Source organism: Podarcis bocagei, assembly GCF_964188305.1.
Source record: "Podarcis bocagei genome assembly, chromosome: 14".
Lineage (NCBI taxonomy): Eukaryota > Metazoa > Chordata > Lepidosauria > Squamata > Lacertidae > Podarcis > Podarcis bocagei.
The window spans coordinates 49381459-49404967 of NC_138139.1; the positions used below are offsets into that span (position 1 = coordinate 49381459).

Sequence of the window (23509 nt, forward strand, 5' to 3'; positions counted from 1 at the left end):
TATTATCAGCCTCCTTTGCAAGTTCCAGGGATGAATTTAAGCTGTGTTTCACTCACAAAAAGCTCACTATACAGCAATTTTTGCCCATAATCATTCATTCTTTATTTCATTTGTGACATCAGCTCAAGCCCTTGCACATTTCCAATTAATATTGCCACTATATAAACACATTTTAGCAGCAAAGTTTCCTTAAGTTAGTTGTGGTTGTTCCTTCTAGCCAGAAAGGCTGGAGCTTCACATAAAAATTTAAATCACAGGAAAATTGTAAGGGAAGAGCAGGGCAACTTCTGCTTGTGAAGAATCACTCTGTACATTCAGACCTGGAACAAGGGAAACTTTGCCCTTGCGACTGATGTTGAATTCCAACTGTCATGAGCCCCAGCAAGCATAGCCCATAGTCATGGACAGTGGGAGTTAGAATCCCAACAAATTCTCCAGGACCACAGCTTCTCTGCCCCAGCTTCAGTTATTTTCTGTGCAAATCCACTGCATAGGATCATGAGTTCCAGTTAAGAGTAGGAGCAGAGGGGGAAAGGAATAGCATTCTTCTGTATATGGCTTTTTGCAAGACTTAATTGTGGTTTTCTATACGTCAGAGTATAGGCAAGGATCTGCAGAAAAACACAATCCTGAAAAGTCAAGCCTTGAGAGAAAGATATAGGCTGTTGGTACTCCCAGTTACAGCCAATACGGTTGGTAGGTACCTTTCCCTTTTGGATTCTACAGGGAATGTACACACTCCTTAAAAAAAATACTGCAGACTATGATGGTTTATGGTTTATGCTCAGGGAACAGACACAAATCCTTGAGGGGCTCACTAAACCTTGTGCCATGTCCAAACCCATGACTATAGTTGTGTCTCTCAGCAGCAAGGACCTCTCTACGTTTCAGCAAATGCAGAACTAAGCAAGGCATACAGAGTTACACACCTACAAATTGCAAACTCTTGATTTGGATACAGGTTAGCCTCAGCAGGAACACTTCAAGTTGGCGTTACAATGGGAATCCAGACCTCAATAAATGAACAGTTAGGGCTGAGAGGACTGCACCTTCCAGTTTACCCAAGTAGAGAGTTTAAGAATACCCAAGATTTAGAGACCTCTCTCTCCACACCCCAACCTTCCTTTGGCACTTGATTAAATTTTTAGCGCTGGCGTCAAGTATATCTAACAGGTGGGGGTGGGGGACAAAGTTGTGTAGTTTTGCGCCCCATGAGGTAGAGAAGGGAGCCCCACCATTTCAGTCTGGGGATGTGCTCTGAGCAGGAAAGGCCACTGGGGGGGGGGAATCACTTTATTTTTTGCCACCTGCTATTTAAAAATAAAGAGTGAAAACAACAGTGATTGAGTCACACTGTGCCACAAAGAACATAGCCACAACCATTTGCAGATAGTGAGATTCAATTCCTTGGGGTGCTCATTCTAGGCACTCAAAGGCCTGGAAATCACAGGTGGGGACCTTCTGCTACCTGCGTGGTGATGGGGAAAAGCAGCTGCGTTAGCACCAAAGGTGAGATCCTCACTGATTCAGCCTACTGAAGTCTCCACCCACCCCACACATCTCTTCCAGGACTTCCACATAGTGCAATAAAGCAGACTTGTCCCAATAGATACAAATTACAGATAATGGAGCCTCACATTTGGGGTGCTGCTAGGATACTGGGCCCCTATAGGTCCGTTTCACAATGCTCCAATTACGTAGGGATGGATAAACCAGCTAGGAGGAGACAAAGACCCCCTTCTACCCTGGTTCAGCAATCTTACAGAGTATCATGGGATGCAACCACTGGAAAGTAACACTACTGGCCCTAGATTTCAGAAATATCTAGGACAGGGGGAAAGGTTCCCATTTTTCAACCCAGGCCCTATTTTACTTTGAGAATACTTCCATTCCATTAGGGTGCAAAGAATTGCATCGATGGGAGAGCTGCTCCCAAGCCATCTGACCCCCAAAGGAGACGAGTGCAGTTTTCGCCACTGAGTCGCCTGTTCATAAGCAGAGTCCGGCTGCCAGATCTGGCTCCGCTAAAGCCTCGTACAAAGTGTAGCCGATCTCTTCGATTTCCTCCGAGGCCAGGTGGCCGAGAAGGTTTATCCTGCTGTCGAAGAAGCAAGGGAGGGAACCTATCTCCAGGTACCGGACTAGCTCCTCCAGCACCTGCTGACACCTGTCTGCTAACGCTGCCTCTGACCAATCGGTTTCAGTTTCGCTCAGGTGTAGGATGGTGTGAGTCAAATGGCTGCTGCCCAGCTTGCTCCAGAAGGGATGGTTTTCAAAGACGACCTTCAAGATGTTGAGGCAACCCTGCCGGACGCCATCATCTCTGGCATCAAGGTCTTTCAGCGCCGAGACCTCGGCCGCGTAAAAGCTCCGCTGCCAGAGGTTCTCCACCGGTATTACAAAGGATGGAGGAAGAAGGATTTTATCCCCCACTTCAACCATGGGGCAGAGGTTTATGTCCAGGCGGATCTGGGCGTGCTGGACTTCCAACTTAAGCTCTTTGGGATCCATCACAGGCCTGATGACGCACTCCAGACTGCTGCCAATCACCGGCCAATTAATAGAGGCCACCAATGTGTTATGGAGGGTCTTGTTGATGGTGCTGGACGAGAGGTACCCACCCACCACAAACCTGTCCCACGGGCTGCTTCCGCGCGGGAAATACTCCAGGCCAGTCCTCCTGATCATCCCGAAACAAGGGTCATTCACAACCGTTTGTTCGCCGGGGATCAGGAGCCAAAGGCTGGGTTCCAGCATCAACGGAAGCATGAAGGCCACCTCAAGGCGGTCGCTGCTGATGAGGTCGTCGCAAAGGTAGCCGCTGAGGAAGGCGTGTCCAAAGGGCAGCTCTGGGTACTTGTTCTTCAGGAACTTCTGCAGCTCCCCGCAGATGTCTCCTGCCAGCTGCTTCCCCAGAGCCTTTTCCTCCTCAGAGACTGAGACATGGTCCCTGTAGTAGGAGAGAAACTTCTCTTGGAGCGTCAGGCACAGCCGAGCCCTCGGTTCCACCAGTGGGGCCTCGGAGGGCGGGACACCGCTTTCGGGGTCTGCAAAGGAGGAGAGAACAAACGTTTCAGATGGCTGGGCTAAGAGTATTGGACAGGCTTCGCCAACCTGGGGACCTCCAGAAATCCCTGGCAGCAGAGGTCCCAAGATGCTTATGGCAGAGCGTCGCAATGCAAGCACCTTCCTTATATTTGGCTCAGTAAAGGTAAAGGGACCCCTGACCATTAGGTCCGGTCGTGGCCGACTCTGGGGTTGTGTCGCTCATCTCGCTTTACTGGCCGAGGGAGCCGGCGTACAGCTTCTGGGACATGTGGCCAGCATGACTAAGCCGCTTCTGGAGAACCAGAGCAGCACACGGAAACGCTGTTTACCTTCCCGCCGGAGTGGTACCTATTTATCTACTTGTGCTTTGACATGCTTTCGAACTGCTAGGTTGGCAGGAGCAGGGACTGAGCAACGGGAGCTCACCCCGTCGCGGGGATTCGAACCGCTAACCTTCTGATCGGCAAGTCCTAGGCTCTGTGGTTTAACCCACAGTGCCACCCAGTGCAAAATGGGTGTAGGAGGCTGCTACATTCAGAGGCCTAGCCACTGTGTTCTGCGCTAGCTGTAACTTCCTGAGCAGCGTCAAGCAGACCTGCATGGAGCCCATTACAGTAATCTAGGCTGAAGGTTCACCAACGCATGGGCCACTGTGGCCAGGATCTCCCTAGCCAGGAATGGTTATAGCTGGCGCTGAAACCAAACTGGGCCTAGTTACTAACATCACTTGTGTCTCCAGGGACAATGATGAATCCAGGAGGGACCGCTGCCACGTGGACTTGCGTCACAGAGTGATCTGGCAGTAAATCACACCATTCAAAGTTGAAGTGAACTATTAGCAGGAACACAATCTTCACAGGCTTGGCAAAGGACCCAGTTGCTCTCTCTTTCAGCCTAGCTGACCTTCCAGGGGTGTTGTGATGATAAAACGGGAGATCCAGAATGCGGCAGCTAGACTGGTGACTGGGAGTGGCTGCCGAGACCACATAACACCGTTCTTGAAAGACCTACATTGGCTCCCAGTACGTTTCCAAGCACAATTCAAAGTGTTGGTGCTGACCTTTAAAGCCCTAAACGGCCTTGGTCCAGTATATCTGAAGGAGCGTCTCCACCCCCATCGTTCTACCCGGACACTGAGGTCCAGCACCGAGGGCCTTCTGGCGGTTCCCTCACTGTGAGAGGCCAAGTTACAGGGAACCAGGCAGAGGGCCTTCTCGGTGGTGGCGCCCGCCCTGTGGAACGCCCTCCCACCAGATGTCAAGGAAATAAACAACTATCTGACTTTTAGAAGACATCTGAAGGCTGCCCTGTTTAGGGTAGTTTTTAATGACTGATTTTTAATGTATTTTTAATCTTCTGTTGGAAGCCGCCTAGAGCGGTTGGGGAAACCCAGCCAGATGGGCGGAGTATAAATAATAAGTTATTATTATTATTGGGCATACAAGCACAGTTTGCCCTTAGGAAACAGAACCCGCCTGTAGCATGTCTCTCCTGACCTTGCGCGGTCCCACCCACGACTGGAGACAGCAGTGGCTCCTCAAGGTCTTCCTGCCGCACTTTGGGCACCGTCTTGATCAAGCTCAGCTCCTGCCAACTGTCCTCCAAGGACTTCTGCTTGGCTTTGATGTCATCTTCATCGTCCGGCGGGCTGGTGGCCCGGTCAATGAGCTGCATAAGAACAGACACCCACCCAAACAGTTAGCCTGAGCTCCTCTGCTTTTTTTAGGCCCAGTTCTGCTCTGCTGCTGGGACACCCGAGTGCGAATCCCAAATACAAATCCAGGTTCCAGGGCCGGCCAAACCGTGAGGCAGGGTGAGGCAACTGCTTCAGGTGGCAGGTTCAACTGGGGCAGCTGACCCCAGTGTAGATCTTTCTTTCCCTACTTGTTCTTGATGTAGATCTTCGCTCAACCCTTCTTCCCTGGCAGGGAGAGGAGCACCATTTTGGGATCCATGCCAGGCGTCAAAATGTCTTGAACCGGTTATGCCAGGGGCATACCAACTGCACTGGCTCCTGGTGGAGTACAGGGTCAGGTTTAAGGTACTGGTTTTGACCTTTAAAACCCTATGCGGCCCAGGACACTCGTACCTATGGGACCGCCTCTCCTGGTATGCCCTGCAGAGGACCTTAAGGTCCACAAATAACATTTTAGAGGTCCCAGGTCGCAAGGTGGTTAGATTGGTCGCAACTAGGGCCAGGGCCTTTTCAGTACTGGCCCCGACTTGGTGGAATGCTCTGTCACAAGAGACCAGGGCCCTGCGAGACCTGACATCTTTCCACAGGGCCTGCAAGACAGAGCTGTTCCGCCTGGCCTTTGGTTTGGACTTAGTCTAACCCTTATGTTTCCCTCCCCTTATGGTCTTTATCTATGGGCTACTTTTAAAATGAGGCTGCATTTTAAATTGCATTTTAACCTGCATTTTAAATTGGTTTTTTTTCCTATTATGATTTTACTGGTGTTAGCCGCCCTGAGCCCGGCTCTGGCCGAGGAGGGCGGGGTATAAATAAAATTATTATTATTATTATTATTGCAAATAATTTAGAAGAATCAGGGTACAAGCCCATAACACAGATTTAACCTTTGGGCAAATTAAGGTGGACGGTGACCGAGGTCCACCCGGCACTGCAATTTGCCGTACACCCAACCACCATGCAAGGGGGGGGAAATGGGGTTTTTAAAAGAAGGGGTAGTGGATCTGGGCCCAAAGAGAAAGACTAAAGAAAGACTAAAGAGCTTTAAACTACAGATCCACTACCCCTTCTTTAAAAACAAAAACACGCACACTTTTTTTGGCTTGGGTAGTTAATTAAATAAATACAGTGGTACCTCCAGTTGTGAATGGGATCCATTCCAGAGGTCCGGCCGCATCCTGAGGAATTCACAACCGGAGGTGCCACTCCTGCGCATGCGTGCGCTGCAGTTTATCGCTTCTGTGCATGCGCACAAGGTGAAACCCAGAAAAATACTTCTAGGTTTGCCGCATATGTATCCCGAAGGACATGTAACCGGAGGTGAACGCAACTAGAGGTACCACTGTACTATAGTATGAATTTGCAAGCAGGATTTGAACTGTGAGCAACAGAAGGAATTACAAATTATTGTTTTATTATTATTATGGTATAAGAAAGAGAAGATGGGGGCAAGGGGGGGATTACAAACCCCATGCAGAAGTCGACAAAACGAAAGGAAAAAAATATTATGTATTGGAGTGTACATGTGAATTTTTTGAAAATCTGACCAAATATTACTGAGAAAGACTCAAGACCTAGCAGTCTCCTCCCAAACAACACCCCTGATCCAGACACAGGCTATGATCCCCTTAATAAAACTAAAACGTCATAAAGATGGTTGCTCATATAAAAGGATGAATACCCAACAGTAATTCCTCATCACACATTTAAAGCATGTTACCAGCAGCTATGCAAAGGAAGAACAAGGCGGCCTCACCCTCTTCACAGCAAGCGTCGCGATCGCCAGCACAGCCGCTCCGCTGACGCCCAAGACCAACCTGGCATTGGCCAACAGGAAGTCCACCACGCTGCCCAGGTTGCTCTCGTCCCGCCTCTTCCCCTGCTTGTGGCCGTAGTCCGCCATTGTTAACCTTCTTGGAGGGAAAGAAATCAAGTTTGAGAGGTTTCGGTAATAAGCTTCCCTCTTCAACCTGCAGAACTGACACTCCTAACTAGGCACCGCATACCCTATTGGCCCGGATATAAGCCGCACCTTTCTTTTCTTTTCCAAATTCCGACCGTGAAAATTTAAAGGGCAGCTTAAATTCACAACCTTACAAAAATGGGATTTTACGATATCGCTCCCGTCACGTCCGCAGCGCCCCCAAAGCTGGGTAGGAAAGAACGCAGGGGAGGGGGAGAGAGCTTTCTTAACTTATTTTATTTCCTCTTTCTTTTCTCTTTTGTTGTTGTTAATAATAATAATAATTTATTATTTGTACCCCGCCCATCTGGCTGGGTTTCCCCAGCCACTCTGGGCAGCTTCCAACAGATTAAAAATACAATGTTGTTTTGTTTTTCGTTTCTATGTATTATATTTATTTCATCGTAGGTTGAAAAGTTACAGTAAATAACATTATAAAAAGAGGGAAAGAGCTGTCTTGTTAATAAATGGGGCTGCTACTCATTCTTAGGTGTTGGTGTCGGGCAGGTTTAGCTGCAGGGTGTCGCGTTGCTGAACCCTACAAAACCTCAGTGGTTCGCTAGCTCTGACACTGCCAACTTCTTCCTCTGTTCCTCGCCCAAAAACACTCCTCTGGCATTCATCATGAGTCACAACTCCCAACATACGACTTAACAGCCACAGCATTGCCATGGGAACAAAAAGCAAACAACATACTGAGACTGGAGGGTCATTACGTTCTACTCTGCTTTCATCTCCTACACAGTTTCTAGGGCTTTACGCTGTGAAACGGTCAATAAACTGGTTTAACAATTAATAATATTTTTAAAAACACTTTTCTGGACCATTTTTACCGCTTGACTGCAGGCGTATTGACCTACAAGTAGCTCCCATTGAATTTGGAGGAGGTTAAAAGGTAAAGGGACCCCTGACCATTAGGTCCAGTCGCGGACGACTCTGGGGTTGCGGCGCTCATCTCGTGTTATTGGCCGAAGGAGCCGGCGTACAGCTTCCGGGTCATGCGGCCAGCATGACTAAGCTGCTTCTGGCACACCAGAGCAGTGCACGGAAACACCGTTTACCTTCCCGCTGGAGTGGTACCTATTTATCTACTTGCACTTTGGCATGCTTTCGAACTGCTAGGTGGGCAGGAGCTGGGACCAAGCAACGGGAGCTCGCCCCGTCGCGGGGATTCAAACCGGCAACCTTCTGATTGACAAGTCCTAGGCTCTGTGGTTTAACCCACAGCGCCACCTACGTCCCAGGTTACTTGGTACCAAATGTGTGTGTGTGGCGGAATGGCTAACCACCCAACTTGGGGGCTGGTCCACCCAGACCCCAAGCTGATTTGCTAGACGGCTTCAGAACCACCTGCAATTTGGGCAGCAAATGACTTCAAAATAACAGCTGGGAGAGCTCAGTTGGTAGAGAATGAAACTCTTAACTCTCAGGCGCCAGGCAAAAACATTCCTCTATAACCAGGCCTCTGGCCACTAAATAAACAGTTAAAGTAGGAAGGGGGCTGTTATGATAATTTTATTATATTCTACAGCCTTTTAAATGTGTCTGTGAAAGGGGGGTATTGTTTTGTTGCTTCTGTTTTAACTATTCATTTGTGTTTTTACCATGTGAAACCCCCTGAGATCATTCGATGAAGGATGATATATAAATCTAATACATAATAATAATAGTCAATTTTTATGCTTTTTATTATTATTTTTTATTATTATGCTCCTTAAAATGTGCTCCTAATGTTGTACAGTGGTACCTCGGGTTACATACGCTTCAGGTTACAGACTCTGCTAACCCAGAAATAGTGCTTCAGGTTAAGAACTTTGCTTCAGGATGAGAACAGAAGTCGTGCTCCGGCGGTGCGGCAGCAGCAGGAGGCCCCATTAGCTAAGTGGTGATTCAGGTTAAGAACAGTTTCAGGTTAAGAATGGACCTCCAGAACGAACTAAGTACTTAACCCGGGGTACCACTGTACACTGCACTGGGATCTTTTCATAAAGGGCAGTGTGTGTGTGTGTGTGTGTGTGTGTGTGTGTGTGTTCGCTTTCTCTTGAGTGTGTTCCATTTGTAAATTGAGTCCTCCACTGCTATGGGAAAGCACGCCTTTGTTTAAGAACACTTTGGTTTAAGAACAGGCTTCCAGAACAGATTAAGTTCGTAAACCAAGGTACCACTTAGCAGGGGCGTGGCCTTATTTTGCCACCCCTGACACATGAAGCTACTGAAAATCCACCAGGGGGAAAACCTACTCAGCCACACTGCCAAACAAACACTTCCAAGGACAACTCATTGCCTGGTTTGATAATAATAATAATAATAATAATAATAATAATAATAATAATAATAATTCCCCAGGGCTACAGAGGAGTCAGATTTCCGGCTGCTATTTTGAAGGCGTGTAACAATATCTTCCTGCAGTTTCCCTTCTCCCACGACAGTCTTTTCTATTCTGGGCATCAGAGTCCAAAATTGGTTGCAAGGGAACGCATCTAACCAGTCCCAGACACACAGGCAGGATATGATCAGAGGCAGAGCTCAACTTCCTAGATTTGTCCCAGACCTTTTCAGCAGTTGTGCTACCATGAGAAGAGGGGATTTCTAAGCATGTGCAGAGTGCCTTTTCTTTTTCACCGAACCACATGGGGTGGGGGTGGCCAGGATCAGTAGTAGAGCACAGGTGCTTTGAATGCAGAAGGTCCCAGGTTCATTCCTCAGCAACTCCACGTAGGGCCAAACAGTGAGGTATACAGTACAGAACCTTGGTTCTCAAACTTAATCCGTTCCAGAAGTCCGTTCCAAAACCAAAGTGTTCCAAAATCAAGGCACGCTTTCCCATAGAAAGTCATGTAAAACAGATTAATCCGTTCCAGACTTTTAAATACAACCCCGAAAACAGCAGTTTAGCATGAATTTTACTATCTAACGAGACAATCGACCCATAAAATGAAAGCAACAATGTACTGCAGTCACATAATCAACCAATCACAGTCACACAGTCACACACACACACACACACGAGCCTCAAAAACAAAAACAAAAATAAATAGCAAAAACAGACAGACCTCAGAGTAACACTCAAATCGGAAGCATAACACTCCAATCATCAGTGTAACATTCAAAACGGAGCACGTTCGGCTTCTGAAAAAAGTTCACAAACCAGAAAACTTACTTCCGGGTTTGCAGTGTTTGGGTTCCAAGTTGTTTGAGTACCAAGGCGTTTGAGAACCAAGGTACCACTGTAGTTGGAAAGGTTGCAGCTATCTGGCCTTCAGACTATACTCCCTCTCCCTAGGCTACGGCTGCCATACGTCCGGGATTCATTTGTTGTGAATAACGTCCGGGCGGAATTTCAAAAAATCAGTAAAATGTCTGGAAATGCCTGGGCGAATGGCAACCCATGTTGGAAGTGTTGATTTTTTGATGAATTTCCTTAAAAATACAGTGGTGCCTCGCAAGACGAAAAGAATCCGTTCTGTGATTCTCTTCGTCTAGCGGTTTTTTCGTCTTGCGAAGCAAGCCCATTGAAGGATTAGCGGATTAGCGCTATTAGCGGCTTTTAGCGGCCTATCTGCTGATCGGATCAGCTGATAAATGGCTTAGCGGCTTAGAAAAAGGGGGGGGGAGGAAAAAAACCCAGCAGGAACTCGCAAGACATTGTTGTCTTGCGAAGCAAGCCCATAGGAGATTTGTTTTGCGAAGCACCTCCAAAACGGAAAACTCTTTCGTCTAGCGAGTTTTCCGTCTTGCAAGGCATTCGTCTTGCGGGGCACCACTGTAGCTGGAAAAGTCAGCTGTTTGAGATTTTGCAAAAGGAAGCTAAACAACCATGCCGCCCTCCCCCACCCCCACCAAAAACCCAAACAGCTCAAGAACTTTTGTGTCTGGATTCTCACTTTTTGAAATATGGCAACCCTATACCTAGGCTGCATGAGGACTGAACGCAGGAACATTTGCCTGAAAAGTGGGTGCTGCCGAGATGTGATCTACATACACTTGCATATGATCCAGAAGCTGCAGAAAGTACAGAATGCTGCAGCACGATTGCTGACAGGAATGAGGCCTTGTCAGCACGCAACACCTGTGCTCAGAGATCTGCACTCGTTGCCAATTTGCTGCAGAGCAAAGTTCAGGGTATTACTATTCATATATAAAGTCCTTAACTTGAGACCAGTAGTAGATAGGTAGCCGTGTTGGTCTGCCATAGTCAAAATAAAAAAATTCCTTCCAGTAGCACCTTAAAGACCAACTAAGTTAGTTCTTGGTATGAGCTTTCGTGTGCATGCACACTCCTTCAGATACCTGAAGAAGTGTATCTGAAGAAGTGTGCATGCACACGAAAGCTCATACCAAGAACTAACTTAGTTGGTCTTTAAGGTGCTACTGGAAGGAATTTTTTTATTTTAACTTGAGACCAGTTTACCTGCAATATCGCCTTACTGCAATCTGCCCACTGTTAAAAGCAGGCTTCCTCAAACCTCGGCCCTCCAGATGTTTTGAGACTACAATTCCCATCATCCCTGACCACTAGTCCTGCTAGCCAGGGATCGTGGGAGTTGTAGGCCAAAAACATCTGGAGGGCCAAGGTTGAGGAAGCCTCGTTAACAGGGTGCCGGTAGGACTCCCTGCCTATTGACAACAAGCCCTCGCCGTACTGTGGCGCTTGCTAAAAACATTAGCAGTGTAGAATGTTGGTGCATGTCTTAATTCTGCTTTTAGTTTAGCGATGATTATTTAAAGAGTTGTCTTTGTGTGTTTTTACCAATAATTTTATCATTTTATTCTCTTTGCAAATGGCTTCAAGGTTTTTCTTCACAAACAATGAAATAGGCAGAGTTTAAGGAGGACTGGAAAATGTTTGTGGACTATTTAAAAACTTATTGCAAATATGTTAAAATGCAAGTAGCTTTAGAGTAAGAATAGCAGTAAAATTTATCTGAAAACAGTTTGGAGAAGATAAGGCATAGTATACCTACAATACACACACTAATATAATATAATATAATATAATATAATATAATATAATATAATATAATATAATATAATATATACATTATATAAAGAAAAAAATTGAAAATTTACAAAATTTACAAAATAAAAACGAAAAAAATATGCTCATTTAGATGCATAGATAGATGCCTCTGGGTATCATATTAAGATGGTGGGTGGATGTGGTCTCAACGGCACATCCAGAAACAAAAGTTTAAATAAAGGTCTCAAAATCGGGGGTCCGATGCAAGAGACCCAGGCCTCAGGCATCCAGCTCCTCCTGCCCCCCAACCCCTATGGGAGAAATGCAGAAATAGCCCCACCCAACCAGCAATAGAGCAAGACGCCTTCATCTTCCCCAGCTGCAACAAAACATGTCTCTACTGCATCAGTCTCTACAGCCACGGCTCTCCACTGGTTTGCCTTCACCCACAATGGCGCACTTCTCCATGGTCTCCCGAGACAGACGGATGCCAACCGGACAACCAACCCCTGGGGATAAACCGCACACCAAACACTTAAACCACATCCCCACCTCAGAATCCTGGGAGCTGTAGTAGGCCCCTCACTAAGCATCACTAACAAACTACAGTTCCCAGGATTCTCTGGTGCTTTAAGTGTATGGTGTGTACAAGCTTACCATGGATCAACCCACTTGTGGGTCAACAGCAAGGTGGTCGTAATCAACCCGTAGCCAAACTACAACGGGCTCGTTGTGTTGGTCTAAAGAGAGACTGGAAACTTGTGACCTTCTGGACTCCAGCTGCCGCCATCCCTGACCACTGGGCTACGCTGCCTCCGTCTGATGGGAGTTGGGACTTCAGAAACGTCCAGAGGACCACAGATTCCTATCCCTGGTCTACAGAGACACAGTCCTGTGGCATCTTGAGGGATGCTGTATCTGCTTCACTATTTAAAAAGTGCCACGGGATCGTGCTGCGGGGTTGGACTAGATGACCCTCGGGTCCCTTGCAACTCCATTACTGTACTGATTCATCCCTTTCTCCTTAATTAAGGCCTTCTCTTCTAACTATTCAGAGAGGGGATCTAAAGGTCCTCTAAATCCATTTTTTTTTGGGGGGGAGGGTCGTTTCCCGATCTTACTACAAGAAACGTATTAAGCGTTCACGGTGCTGCTGCTACGGGGCTCCGAATTATTTAAATAACTAAGGCGGTTCGCCACCTCCCCAGAAAGCTGAATACCCGCCCCTCTTAGAGGTTAAAAATGAAGCAAAATTTCCCCCTCCCCCTAAAACGTAACAAAAATAAGATTCCTTCGTTCTTCCGGAAGTTCCACCTTTGGAACCGAGGCTGCTCCGTGGAGGTTAGTAGCTCAGTTACAACTTACCTGCCCCTGCACCTGGAAGCGGACCCGGGGAAGCGGGGGGAGCGGAGAGGTCGCTGCTGCTGTAGCAGCGGGCACCCAGCACCCCGACGCCACCGCGCAGGAAACGCTCAGCACCAGCGATGGAACGTCCGCCGAAGCCGAACGCCAAGCACCCCGCCGAGCGACCAATGGCAGCGCGCGGCTCGCCTCTCAACGTTCCGACATAGAACGCCGAGTATCTTTTTCGGCTTCCTGTCTTCTTTGAGGCTGCGTAGGTGCCGCGAGGCTCCTCCTCCTCCGCCTTAAAGAGACAGCGTCACTTTCGTCCTTTCTCTCCGTTCCGCCTCTTCCAATCTGTCCAATGTGCGCATAGCAGCATAGGAAAGTGCTTTCAGCCAAGTCAGACCAATCCATCTGGCCCAGTATTGTCTACACGGACTGGCAGCAGCTCCCCGGGTTTTCAAGAGTGCGCAGCAGGGGGCGTCTCTCCCCCATACTGCCTGGAGATGCCAGTGGTGCAAAGTACCACAAACAAGGAAAAAAGCAAATTCGTGGCGCCGTGTCATGATGTGGATTTGAATTTATTATTATTACGGTCACAGAACAGTTCCGGCTCACTTACAATACTGTATCAGGAAAATCATAAAACACAACAGGAATACAGTGGTACCTCGGGTTAAGTACTTAATTCGTTCCGGAGGTGCGTACTTAATAACCTGAAACTGTTCTTAACCTGAAGCACCACTTTAGCTAATGGGGCCTCCCGCTGCTGCCGCGCCGCCGGAGCACGATTTCTGTTCTCATCCTGAAGCAAAGTTCTTAACCTGAAGAACTATTTCTGGGTTAGCGGAGTCTCTAACCTGAAGCGTATGTAACCCAAGGTACCACTGTACATTGAATTGCAATTGGGTATAACGGTGGGCGAGTCATGATGGACCCGGGTCCAGAGTCCTTGCAAACACCTAGGCACGCTCCAGCAAAGCTGGAGCTGGAAGTCATGTGCTTGTTACTTCGAATTAATTAATGCGGAGTAAAAAAAAATGTGGCTTGTGGTGGGTGGCGGTGGTGGAATATGAGCCATTTATACGTCCTCCTTTCTCCTAGTCCGTACTCACCTGACGTGGTTACCGACATGTAGAGGACCGTAGAGGTTTTCTCCCTCTCTGACTTTTTTTTCTTCAGAATTTCAGGGAAACCCTCCGGACGCTTAAACCGTCACAGCGCCCTTGAGGGTTTACAGAACGGGATTGCGGCTAACTGTAGCCAGCTATACTAGAGTGTTTAAAAAAACACACCATACGTTTAAAGAGCTCTCGAAGCACTTTGACATCGCGGGGAATCCTGCAGCGTGTTAAGGATGCTGGGAACTGTAGATCAGCACCCGCAAACTACAATTCCCAGGGTTATATGGAGAGTTGCGGGGGGGGGAGGAGTCGGGGCTGCTTGAAGTGGAACGAGAGTGCGTCAAATGCATGGTGCGGATGTGACCCAAGCGCAGCCGTATGAATGCACCCCCCTCCCTAATGCGCGCCCGGCAGCGAAGGAGTTAAAAGGGGCGCGGCCCTCCTCCAGCTCGCAAAAGGCCACGCCCCTCCTTTTTGCCACTGCCCCTCCCCTCTTTCTAAAAAAAAATAATTGTTCCCCCTCCCTGTTTAGGGCTGTGTCACCGAGGGAGAGCAGAAGCCGCTGAGTTGGGGAGTTAGAGACTAGCAAAGCGTCGCTACTGTTGCTGCTCTCCCTCCTCTTCCCGCCCCCCGTGGAAAGGAGCCATGGCTGCCACCGGGGTGCTCCCCTTCATCCGGGGGGTCGATCTCAGCGGGAACGACTTCAAGGTAAGTCCTGGGCCCCGAGAGGAAGAGAGGATCGCCTGCCTTCCGTGGCCGGCGGGGAGAGCCGGAAGGCAGGCAAGCAAGGAGGGAGGGAGGCCGGCCTGGCCTGGCCTGGCGGGGCTGCGGCTAATTTTAGACTTTCGCTCATCCCACCCTCCTGGCCGGGGCGTGGAAGCCTGAAACAATGCCTGTTACTGTCTAGGACTAAGGCCCTAGTCCTCAGTACGTGGGGTGGGGCGGAGGGCGACGAGCACACTTGGCAAGGTTCTATTTTTTGCGCTGCGGCAGAATCAGCTCTCGCCGGGTCAGCTTCCTGAGTCACACAGAGTTCTTCGTCGTCGTAACGTTCTAGAAGAGACTGTGCTATTATTGGCCATTCGTGATGCAGATGATGATGATAATGATTCTGATGATAATAATAATGCTGATGATGATAATAATGACAATAATAGTAATAATAATAATATCCTAAACGGAATCTGTCCGGTATACCTGAAGGAGCGTCTCCACCCCCATCGTTCAGCCCGGACACTAAGATCCAGCACAGTTCCCTCGCTGCGAGAAGGGAGGTTACAGGGAACCAGGCAGAGGGCCTTCTCGGTAGTGGCACCCGCCCTGTGAAACACCCTCCCTTCAGATGTGAAGGAAATAAGCAGCTATCTTCTCTTTAAAACACATCTGAAGGCAACCCTGTTTAGGGAAGCTTTTAATATTTAATGCTGCATTGTTTTTAACACTCGATTGGAAGCCGCCCAGAGTGGCTGGGGAAACTCAGCCAGATGGGCAGGGTATAAATAATAAATTATTTTTATTTATTTATTTATAATCCGCCCATCTGGCTGGGTTTCCCCAGCCACTCTGGGCGGATTCCAGCAAAATATTAAATACAATAATTCATCAGATATTAAAAGCTTCCCTAAACAGGGCTGCCTTCAGATGTCTTCTAAAAGTCAGATACCGTGGACGCTCGGGTTACGAACGTGATCCGTGCAGGATGCACGTTCGCAATCTGCAGCGGTGCATCTGTCCACGCGTGGGTTGCACTTTGGCGCTTCTGCGCATGCGCAAAGTGTGATTTAGAGCTTCTGTGCATGTGCGACTGCCGAAACCCGGAAGTAACCCGTTCCGGTACTTCCGGGTTTTGGCAGGTCCGTAACCCGAAAAAACGCAACCTGAAGCGTCTGTAACCCGAGGTATGACTGTACAGTAGTTATTTCCTTGACATCTGGTGGGAGGGTGTTCCACAGGGCAGGCGCCACCACCGGTAGAAGGCCCTCTGCCTGGTTCCCTGTAACTTCGCTTCTCGCAGGGAGGGAACCACCAGAAGGCCCTCGGAGCTGGATCTCAGTGTCTGGGCTGAACGATGGGGGTGGAGACACTCCTTCAGGTATACTGCATTTATAACCCATCTTTTTCTCCCAAGGTGGCATAGATGGCTCTCTCTCTCCCTGCCACACAAACACACTCCCCACAAACCCCCAGTGAGATAGGCTAGTCTGAGAGGCAGCGACTGATCCCCCCAGTGAGAGCTTCATGGCCGAAGGGAATATTTGAACCCTGCTCTCTCCCAGGTTTGACGCTCGATAATGCTGGTTTGTACGCAAACTCACACACAAAACGCCCAGATTATAAGAAAATGGGGGGGGGGGGGAGAACAGGTCTCAATGAAATCCATAAACTCCCTCCACCCAGTTTTTAGGTGAATCATTATTAGATTATTAAATTTATATACCGCCCCGTACCCGCAGGTCTCAGGGCGGTTAACATGATAAAATCATGTCCCCACCCTCCCCAGTCACCTGCAAACAGGGGAAGAGAAAAGCGGTTTGAGCCCACCTTGGGCTGGCCTTTCCATGGAGCTTTGCAAAGCCAGAAAATGATCATAACAGTTGGAAGGGACCCCGAGGGTCATCCAGTCTAACCCCCTGGAACGCAGGAATCTCAACTAAAGCACTTTCGCCACATCTCTCTCTGTGTGTGTGTGTGTGTGTGTGTGTTGCATAGTGGAAATGTGGCTGATTTTCCGTCAATAGGGTCTCCAGACCTCCAGATATGGCCTGAAGTCTCCACGACTGCCTGGTCCGCTACAGGTGTCAAAGGGAGGGCAAGAGTACCTTTAATTAATTAATTAATAAATAAATAAATAATAATAATAATAATAATAATAATAATATAGTAAGAAGTCTGTGCATACATTTTACAAGCTTCAGCGCAGCAGGAGGAGGCTGCAAATGATAGCACAGCCACTTAATAATAATAATAATAATAATAATAATAATAATAATAATAATAATAATTTATACCCCGCCCATCTGGCTGGGTTTCCCCAGCCACTCTGGGCGGCTTCCAACAAAACACTAAAATACAATAACCTATTAAACATTAAAAGCTTCCCTGAACAGGGCTGCCTTCAGATGTCTTCTGAATGTCAGGAAGTTGTATATCTCTTTGACATCTGTTGGGAGGGCGTACCATAGGGCGGGTGCCACTACTGAGAAGGCCCTCTGCCTGGTTCTCTGTAACCTCACTTCTCGCAGCGAGGGAACTGCCAGAAGGCCCTCGGTGCTGGACCTCAGCATCCGGGCAGAATGATGGGGGTGGAGACGCTCCTTCAGGTATACTGGGCCGAGGCCGTTTAGGGCTTTAAAGGCCAGCACCAACACTTTGAATTGTGCTCGGAAACGTACTGGGAGCCAGTGTTATATGGTTTCGGCGGCCGCTCCCAGTCACCAGTCTAGCTGCCACATTCTGGATTAGTTATAGTGGGGGTGGGGTCTGCGCACTTCTGTTCCCCTCTCCCAATTAACCTCCATCTCCAAGGTCCACCTCTTGGTTTCAGGTTGGGGCTCTGAAATCTCAGGGTCTGCGATGCTCCCGGCGTGGCAAGCCTACTCCTACAGCCAGTGTCAAAAATACACCAGGCACGTTTTGCAACTGGCGCAGGTCCACTTGCAATTGTGTGGGGGATCGCCAGGTGGGCAATTGGGGAAAGCAAAATGTCAAAAGTATTTCCCCTGCAACTTGAATTTGATTTATTTATTTGATGTTTTAATACGTTGTCAGCTGCTTTGAGGGTTGTTCTTTGCAACGAAAAGCAACATAGAAATGAATAATAATAAATTCCACTGCAAAAAAGCGTCAAGACATTTCATTGCAGCAACCGTAGCCTAGGTTTAAGGTGCCGTTTGGCGATTAGATTATATATCTGAGTTTCTAACACTGCCTAGAGCCTACAAGTCGCCTCTTTGCAAAACTTGCCTCCTTGCTTAATTTTTGCACAACGCTGACTAGCAAACAATTGCCTTTTCTAATGAATATTTGATTTTAAAAAGCGAATCCAGGCTCCTCTTTATTAGACGTAGCGATGTCATATTGCTGTCGGTGCACCTAGCGCTTTATGACAACATAGGAAAACCTGTGCTGGATCGGAACCCTCTGCTGAATGTAGGATCCGCAGTGCTGAAATACCGTACTTTTCAGTGTATAAGATGAGGGGGGTTTTATTTTAAAAATCATGTTTAAAATTGGGGGTCGCCTTATACGCGGATAGTGGCTGGGGGGATGTGGGATTGGTTCCTGCTGCAAGCTGGAAATGGTCAGCCGCTATTGGGCGTGTTATTGGTGGCTGCGTCAAGTGCTGGTGTTGATTGGCTGTTGCTGCGACTATTGGTCGGGTGATAGGCATCTTTGGGACAGACGATAAGTGGTTTTTGCGACGCCTGCGAGTGGCAGCATAGGTCAGTCTGGTGAGCGATTTTCGGCAATCCCCGCTGAAAAAAGCTCAAGAACTCTGCCCCACCCCAAAGAGCTCACCAACTCTGGGCAATCTCCCCCCATTTTCTTAAATTGGAGTCCCCAAAATAGGGGACGTCTTATACAAGGGGGTGTCTTATACACTGAAAAATACGGTACTTCTTCTGCGGTACTTTGCACATGTGAATTGCACCAGTGTCAGAGCACCCTAGGAAACACCTGGGCAAGAGGTCTAGTTGTTCCTTCATATCCCAGAGGCAGAAGGAACCCTGTGCTGCCCAGATGCTACTGGAAGCCTGTGGCCAAAACCTGCAATTTACTTATGCGTTCCCATCCTTTTTTAAGGTTGCATGTTCATCGCTTTGATTTCTTCCCATTTGATAACTCAGTGACTCATACCTGTAAATATCTACTGAATCAATAGACGCCACACGGTTCTGAGGCAGTGTGTCAAGGCAGGCTTGATCTGTGATGGTTCATCAGTGCAAACAAGTCCCGTATTTTTCGCTCTATAAGACGCACCAGACCACAAGACGCACCTAGTTTTTGGAAGAGGAAAACAAGGAAAAAAATATCTGAATCTCAGAAGCCAGAACAGCAAGAGGGATTGCTGCACAGTGAAAGCAGCAATTCCTCTTGCTGTTCTGGCTTCTGGGATAGCTGCGCAGCCTGCATTCGCTCCATAAGACGCACACACATTTCCCTTTACTTTTTAGGAGGGGAAAAGTGAGTCTTATAGAGCAAAAAATACAGTAATTGCTTGAGCATTTGAAGAGGATCTCATTGCAAGCCATCCAGCCATTTTCTGCCTGCTCTGACCAGTGGCAGCTCTCCAAGTTGTTGAGCAGAGAGAGGACCTTCACCTTGCCGTACTATCTGAAGCCCATAATAATAAGAGCAATACAAAATACTATATATTATATTATATTATTATATTATATTATATTATATTATATTATATTATATTATATTATATTATATTATATTATATTATATTATATTATATTATTACAGTGGTACCTCTGGTTGTGAACGGGATCTGTTCCATAGGCCCGTTCGCAACATGAAAAGAGCACAACCTGAAGCGCTGTATCTGCACAGGTGCGCGGTGTGATTTGGCACTTCTGCGCATGTGCAAGCGGCGAAACCCAGAAGTTTTGGTACTTCCGGGTCGCCATGGGACATAACCTGAAAGAACGTAACATGAAGCAAACATAACATGAAGTATGACTGTTTATATTATATTATATTATATTATATTATATTATATTATATTATATTATACATGCATACCCCGCCCATCTGGCTGGGTTTCCCCAGCCATTCTGGGCGGCTTCCAACAAAAGATTTAAAATACATTAAAACATACATCGGCTCCCAGTACGTTTCTGAGCACAATTCAAAGTGCTGACCTTGAAAGCCCTAAACGGTCTCGGCTCAGTATACCTGAAGGAGCGTCTCCATCCCCATCATTCAGCCCAGACATTAAGGTCCAGCGCCAAGGGCCTTCTGGCAGTTCCCTCCCTGCGAGAAGTGAGATTGCAGGGAACCAGGCAGAGGGCCTTCTCGGTAGTGGCACCCGCCCTGTGGAACGCCCTCCCACCAGATGTCAAAGAGATAAACAACTACCTGACATTTAGAAGACATCTGAAGGCAGCCCTGTTTAGGGAAGTTTTTAATGTGTGGCATTTTTATGTATTTTTAATATTTGTTGGAAACTACCCAGAGTGGCTGGGGAGGCCCAGCCAGATGGGTGGGGTACAAATAATAAATTATTATTATTATTATTATTATTTATTAGTGATTAAAAACTCCCCTAAACAGGGAATGAATTAAGAAGGATGGTTGTGAATTGGCGAGGTCTCGTTCCTGTTCATTTCATTCAAAGAAGTTGTACCCTGCCTTTGAGACAGAAAGGGGTGCAGATTGATAAAAACAGTAGAATCCCTGCCCTGCCCAGACTTACAACCTGAGTAGACATGACAGAAAAGGAAAAGGGGATAGAGGAGGAAAATAAGCCAGCTTTTCAGCCAGAACGCTAATTTAAAAATAAATAAATGTTGCAGAACACTCTTTCTGTCTCCCCTCCATCCATCCATCCACTTCCATTTCTATATTTTCAATTTTGTTTGTCTTTCCTGACTTTTCTGTGGCTGCCCTCGAGCTGGAAATAACGTTTGAGTCATATTTGGTAATGAGCTGTGCTTTTTGGGTGTGTTTCTTTGCTTTGAGATAGGGTTGGAGGCTGAGAATGTTCTTGCAGTGACACGCAGGCCCAGCTCATAGAATCATAGACTCATAGAATCATAGAGTTGGAAGAGACCACAAGGGCCATCGAGTCCAACCCCCTGCCAAGCAGGAAACACCATCAGAGCACTCCTGAGATATGGTTGTCAAGTCTCTGCTTAAAGACCTACAAAGAAGGAGACTCCACCACACTCCTTGGCAGCAAATTCCACTGTCGAACAGCTCTTACTGTCAGGAAGTTCTTCCTAATGTTTAGGTGGAATCTTCTTTCTTGTAGTTTGGATCCATTGCTCCGTGTCCGCTTCTCTGGAGCAGCAGAAAACAACCTTTCTCCCTCCTCTATATGACATCCTTTTATATATTTGAACATGGCTATCATATCACCCCTTAACCTCCTCTTCTCCAGGCTAAACATGCCCAGCTCCCTTAGCCATTCCTCATAAGGCATCGTTTCCAGGCCTTTGACCATTTTGGTTGCCCTCCTCTGGACACGTTCCAGTTTGTCAGTGTCCTTCTTGAATTGTGGTGCCCAGAACTGGACACAGTACTCCAGGTGAGGTCTGACCAGAGCAGAATACAGTGGCACTATTACTTCCCTTGATCTAGATGCTATACTCCTATTGATGCAGCCCAGAATTGCATTGGCTTTTTTAGCTGCCGCGTCACACTATTGGCTGATGTCATAAACCGTGATCTAACTAACCTGTGAACAGTGAGTGTGCAAGTGATCTGTGCTGGAAAGAATTTGGATCTCTGTCACCCCCTCCTCGATATCTAAACCACTGTCCCTACCATCTAGTGGCAAGCTTGCAAGGGTGTGGAGCGACTCGGCCAGGAGGAAAGGCTGTAGCGTTTGGGATTTTATAGTTTAGAGAAAAGGCGAACAACATCACAGAAGTATATACAGTGGACACTTGGGTTGCGAATGTGATCCGTGCGGGGTGCACATCCGCAACCCGCAGCGGCGCGTCTGCGCACGCACGGGTTATGATTCGGCACTCCTCGCATGCGCAAAGCGCGATTTAGCATTTCTGCACGTTCGCGACCGCCGAAACCCAGAATTAACCCGTTCCGGTACATTAAATATTCCAAATTATACATATACATATCAAATAATCCAAATATTCTGCCAGATTATAATTTTTTTAATAGGACTTCCCATGCTTCAAGTTCGGAGGGTTCTGAACATCTCATATCTCCTATGCTTTTCATAGTCATTTCCAATGGTTCCTCTAATTCTTCCTGTTGTTAACCTTCCTTCTTTCACAGCCTCTGAGTTGTTCTCAAAAGCGAGTTATAACAAGCAATGATGTGTTTCTGTGTGGATTTTATGTCTGTGATTCCCCTCTATAAATTTGCAGCATCTCCTCACACGCTGGTGTTTTTGCCTTTCCAGGGGAGGTTTACCAAATCAAACTGGAAATACAAATATAATGACATATCAAAGGCTCACCTCCCCCTAGGATTCATAGAATTGCAGAGTTGGAGGGACATCTAGCCCAGGGGTCAGTAAACTTTTCCACCGGTGGGGACTGACCGAGCAGGTGGCAAGGGCCGGGGGAGGGTGGTTTAATGACCCCCTCGGGCCATATCTGGCCTGCGGACCATAGTTTGCCGACCCCTGCAATGCCGGGATCTTTTTGCCCAACATGGGATTCGAACCCACAACCTTGAGATCAGGAGTCCCTGTTCTAGAGCATAACTAAGTCTCCGTCTTCTGTGTTTTCCCCCCTCCTCCTCTTACTGCAGGGCGGTTATTTTCCGGAGCACGTCAAGTCGATGACCAGCTTGCGATGGCTGAAGCTGAACCGCACCGGCCTCTGCTACCTCCCTGAGGAGCTGTCTTCCCTCCAAAAGCTGGTGAGGAGCGTGCCCTGGCCGGCAGCTCAGGAATGGATGGGGCTTTTCTGCTGACTTGGGAGCATTAGGGATTTCTTGAGAGGGGCGGGGGGATCCAGGCAGAGCTAGGAAAAGGGAAGGCAAGGCGAGAGCAGCTCAAATGGGTGGGTTGCTCTTTCCGTTTCAGAAAAGGGAAAATGTGCACCAAATGTGCAAGGTTGGAAGGACGAGGCTTTGGGCTCAGGTTTCGTTGCTCAAGGAATGAGGGTATGGAGACCCCACACGGGGGACTTTGCCGAATGCAAAGCAGGTCTGGGTCTGAGTGGAACGCCACCTGGGAATTGTGCATGCCTTCTTCTTACGTGGCGTTTATTTATGTTTTTGACAATTCACACAATGCTTGAATGCAGTCCCTGTGTCTGTTCACAGCCAGCTGAACAACTGCAGCACACAAAACACTACCAAACCATTCTACGTTCTAAATCTTATATTAATAATCCAAAAATTGAAAGAACAAGGTACAAGAGCCACTACAGAAGCCACAAACAAAAAAACTCATTCAAATTGTGTCCAAAAGGAAGATTCAGTCTTTAAAGTTCCTTTGGCCAGGCTCCTTTAGATCTCAACGAAGGTAAGTTTGATCAAACAAAGTCGAATGGTTTGGTAGTGTTTTGTGTGCCGCTTATGTGCTGCTTACTTCATACTGGTCTACTACAAGAATTGGCAGCACAGGTTCATTTCTTCAGCTGAACAATTGCAGCAAATTGTAGAGGTGGAAGGGACCCCCAAATGTTATCTAGTCCAGCCCCCCTGCAATGCAGGAATCTCAACTA

The 23509-nt window shown here is 47.5% G+C and overlaps 2 protein-coding genes across 5 annotated transcripts in view; one reads left to right on the forward strand and one right to left on the reverse strand.

Moving 5' to 3' along the window:
* Positions 1–77: 77 nt before the first annotated feature.
* MIEF2 (mitochondrial elongation factor 2) lies at positions 78–15005 on the reverse strand. Of its 4 annotated transcripts, XM_081169618.1 has the most exons (5): positions 14991–15005; positions 14309–14447; positions 6498–6651; positions 4545–4716; positions 78–3047 (listed from the first exon to the last, which is right to left on the reverse strand). In XM_081169618.1, the coding sequence occupies exons 3-5, from the start codon at positions 6642–6644 to the stop codon at positions 1990–1992; spliced, it is 1377 nt and encodes a 458-aa protein (XP_081025744.1). In that variant the 5' UTR covers positions 6645–6651; positions 14309–14447; positions 14991–15005; the 3' UTR covers positions 78–1989. The 4 variants fall into 4 exon arrangements, with proteins under 4 accessions (XP_081025744.1, XP_081025743.1, XP_081025745.1 ...); XM_081169617.1 differs by lacking the exon at positions 14991–15005 and having other exon boundaries at positions 14309–14512; XM_081169619.1 differs by lacking the exons at positions 14309–14447; positions 14991–15005 and adding an exon at positions 14124–14143.
* The window catches only part of FLII (FLII actin remodeling protein), a 56208-nt gene continuing 47332 nt past the window's right edge, over positions 14634–23509 (forward strand). The window contains exons 1-2 of the mRNA XM_081169383.1: positions 14634–14840; positions 22587–22697. Of these exons, the coding sequence (XP_081025509.1) occupies positions 14778–14840; positions 22587–22697 (174 nt within the window). The 5' untranslated portion in view covers positions 14634–14777. The remainder of the gene's footprint in view (positions 14841–22586; positions 22698–23509) is intronic.

Bases quoted from the DNA above. Each gene is read 5' to 3' on its own strand.
- MIEF2 (XM_081169618.1), bottom strand. From the start codon at position 6,644: ATGGCGGACTACGGCCACAAGCAGGGGAAGAGGCGGGACGAGAGCAAC. The intron at 4,717-6,497 runs GTGAGGCCGCCT...GTTCTTATGCAG, and splicing joins CGACGCTTGCTGTGAAGAGG to CTCATTGACCGGGCCACCAG. The intron at 3,048-4,544 runs GTCAGGAGAGAC...CCTCCTTTGCAG, and splicing joins CGTGGGTGGGACCGCGCAAG to ACCCCGAAAGCGGTGTCCCG.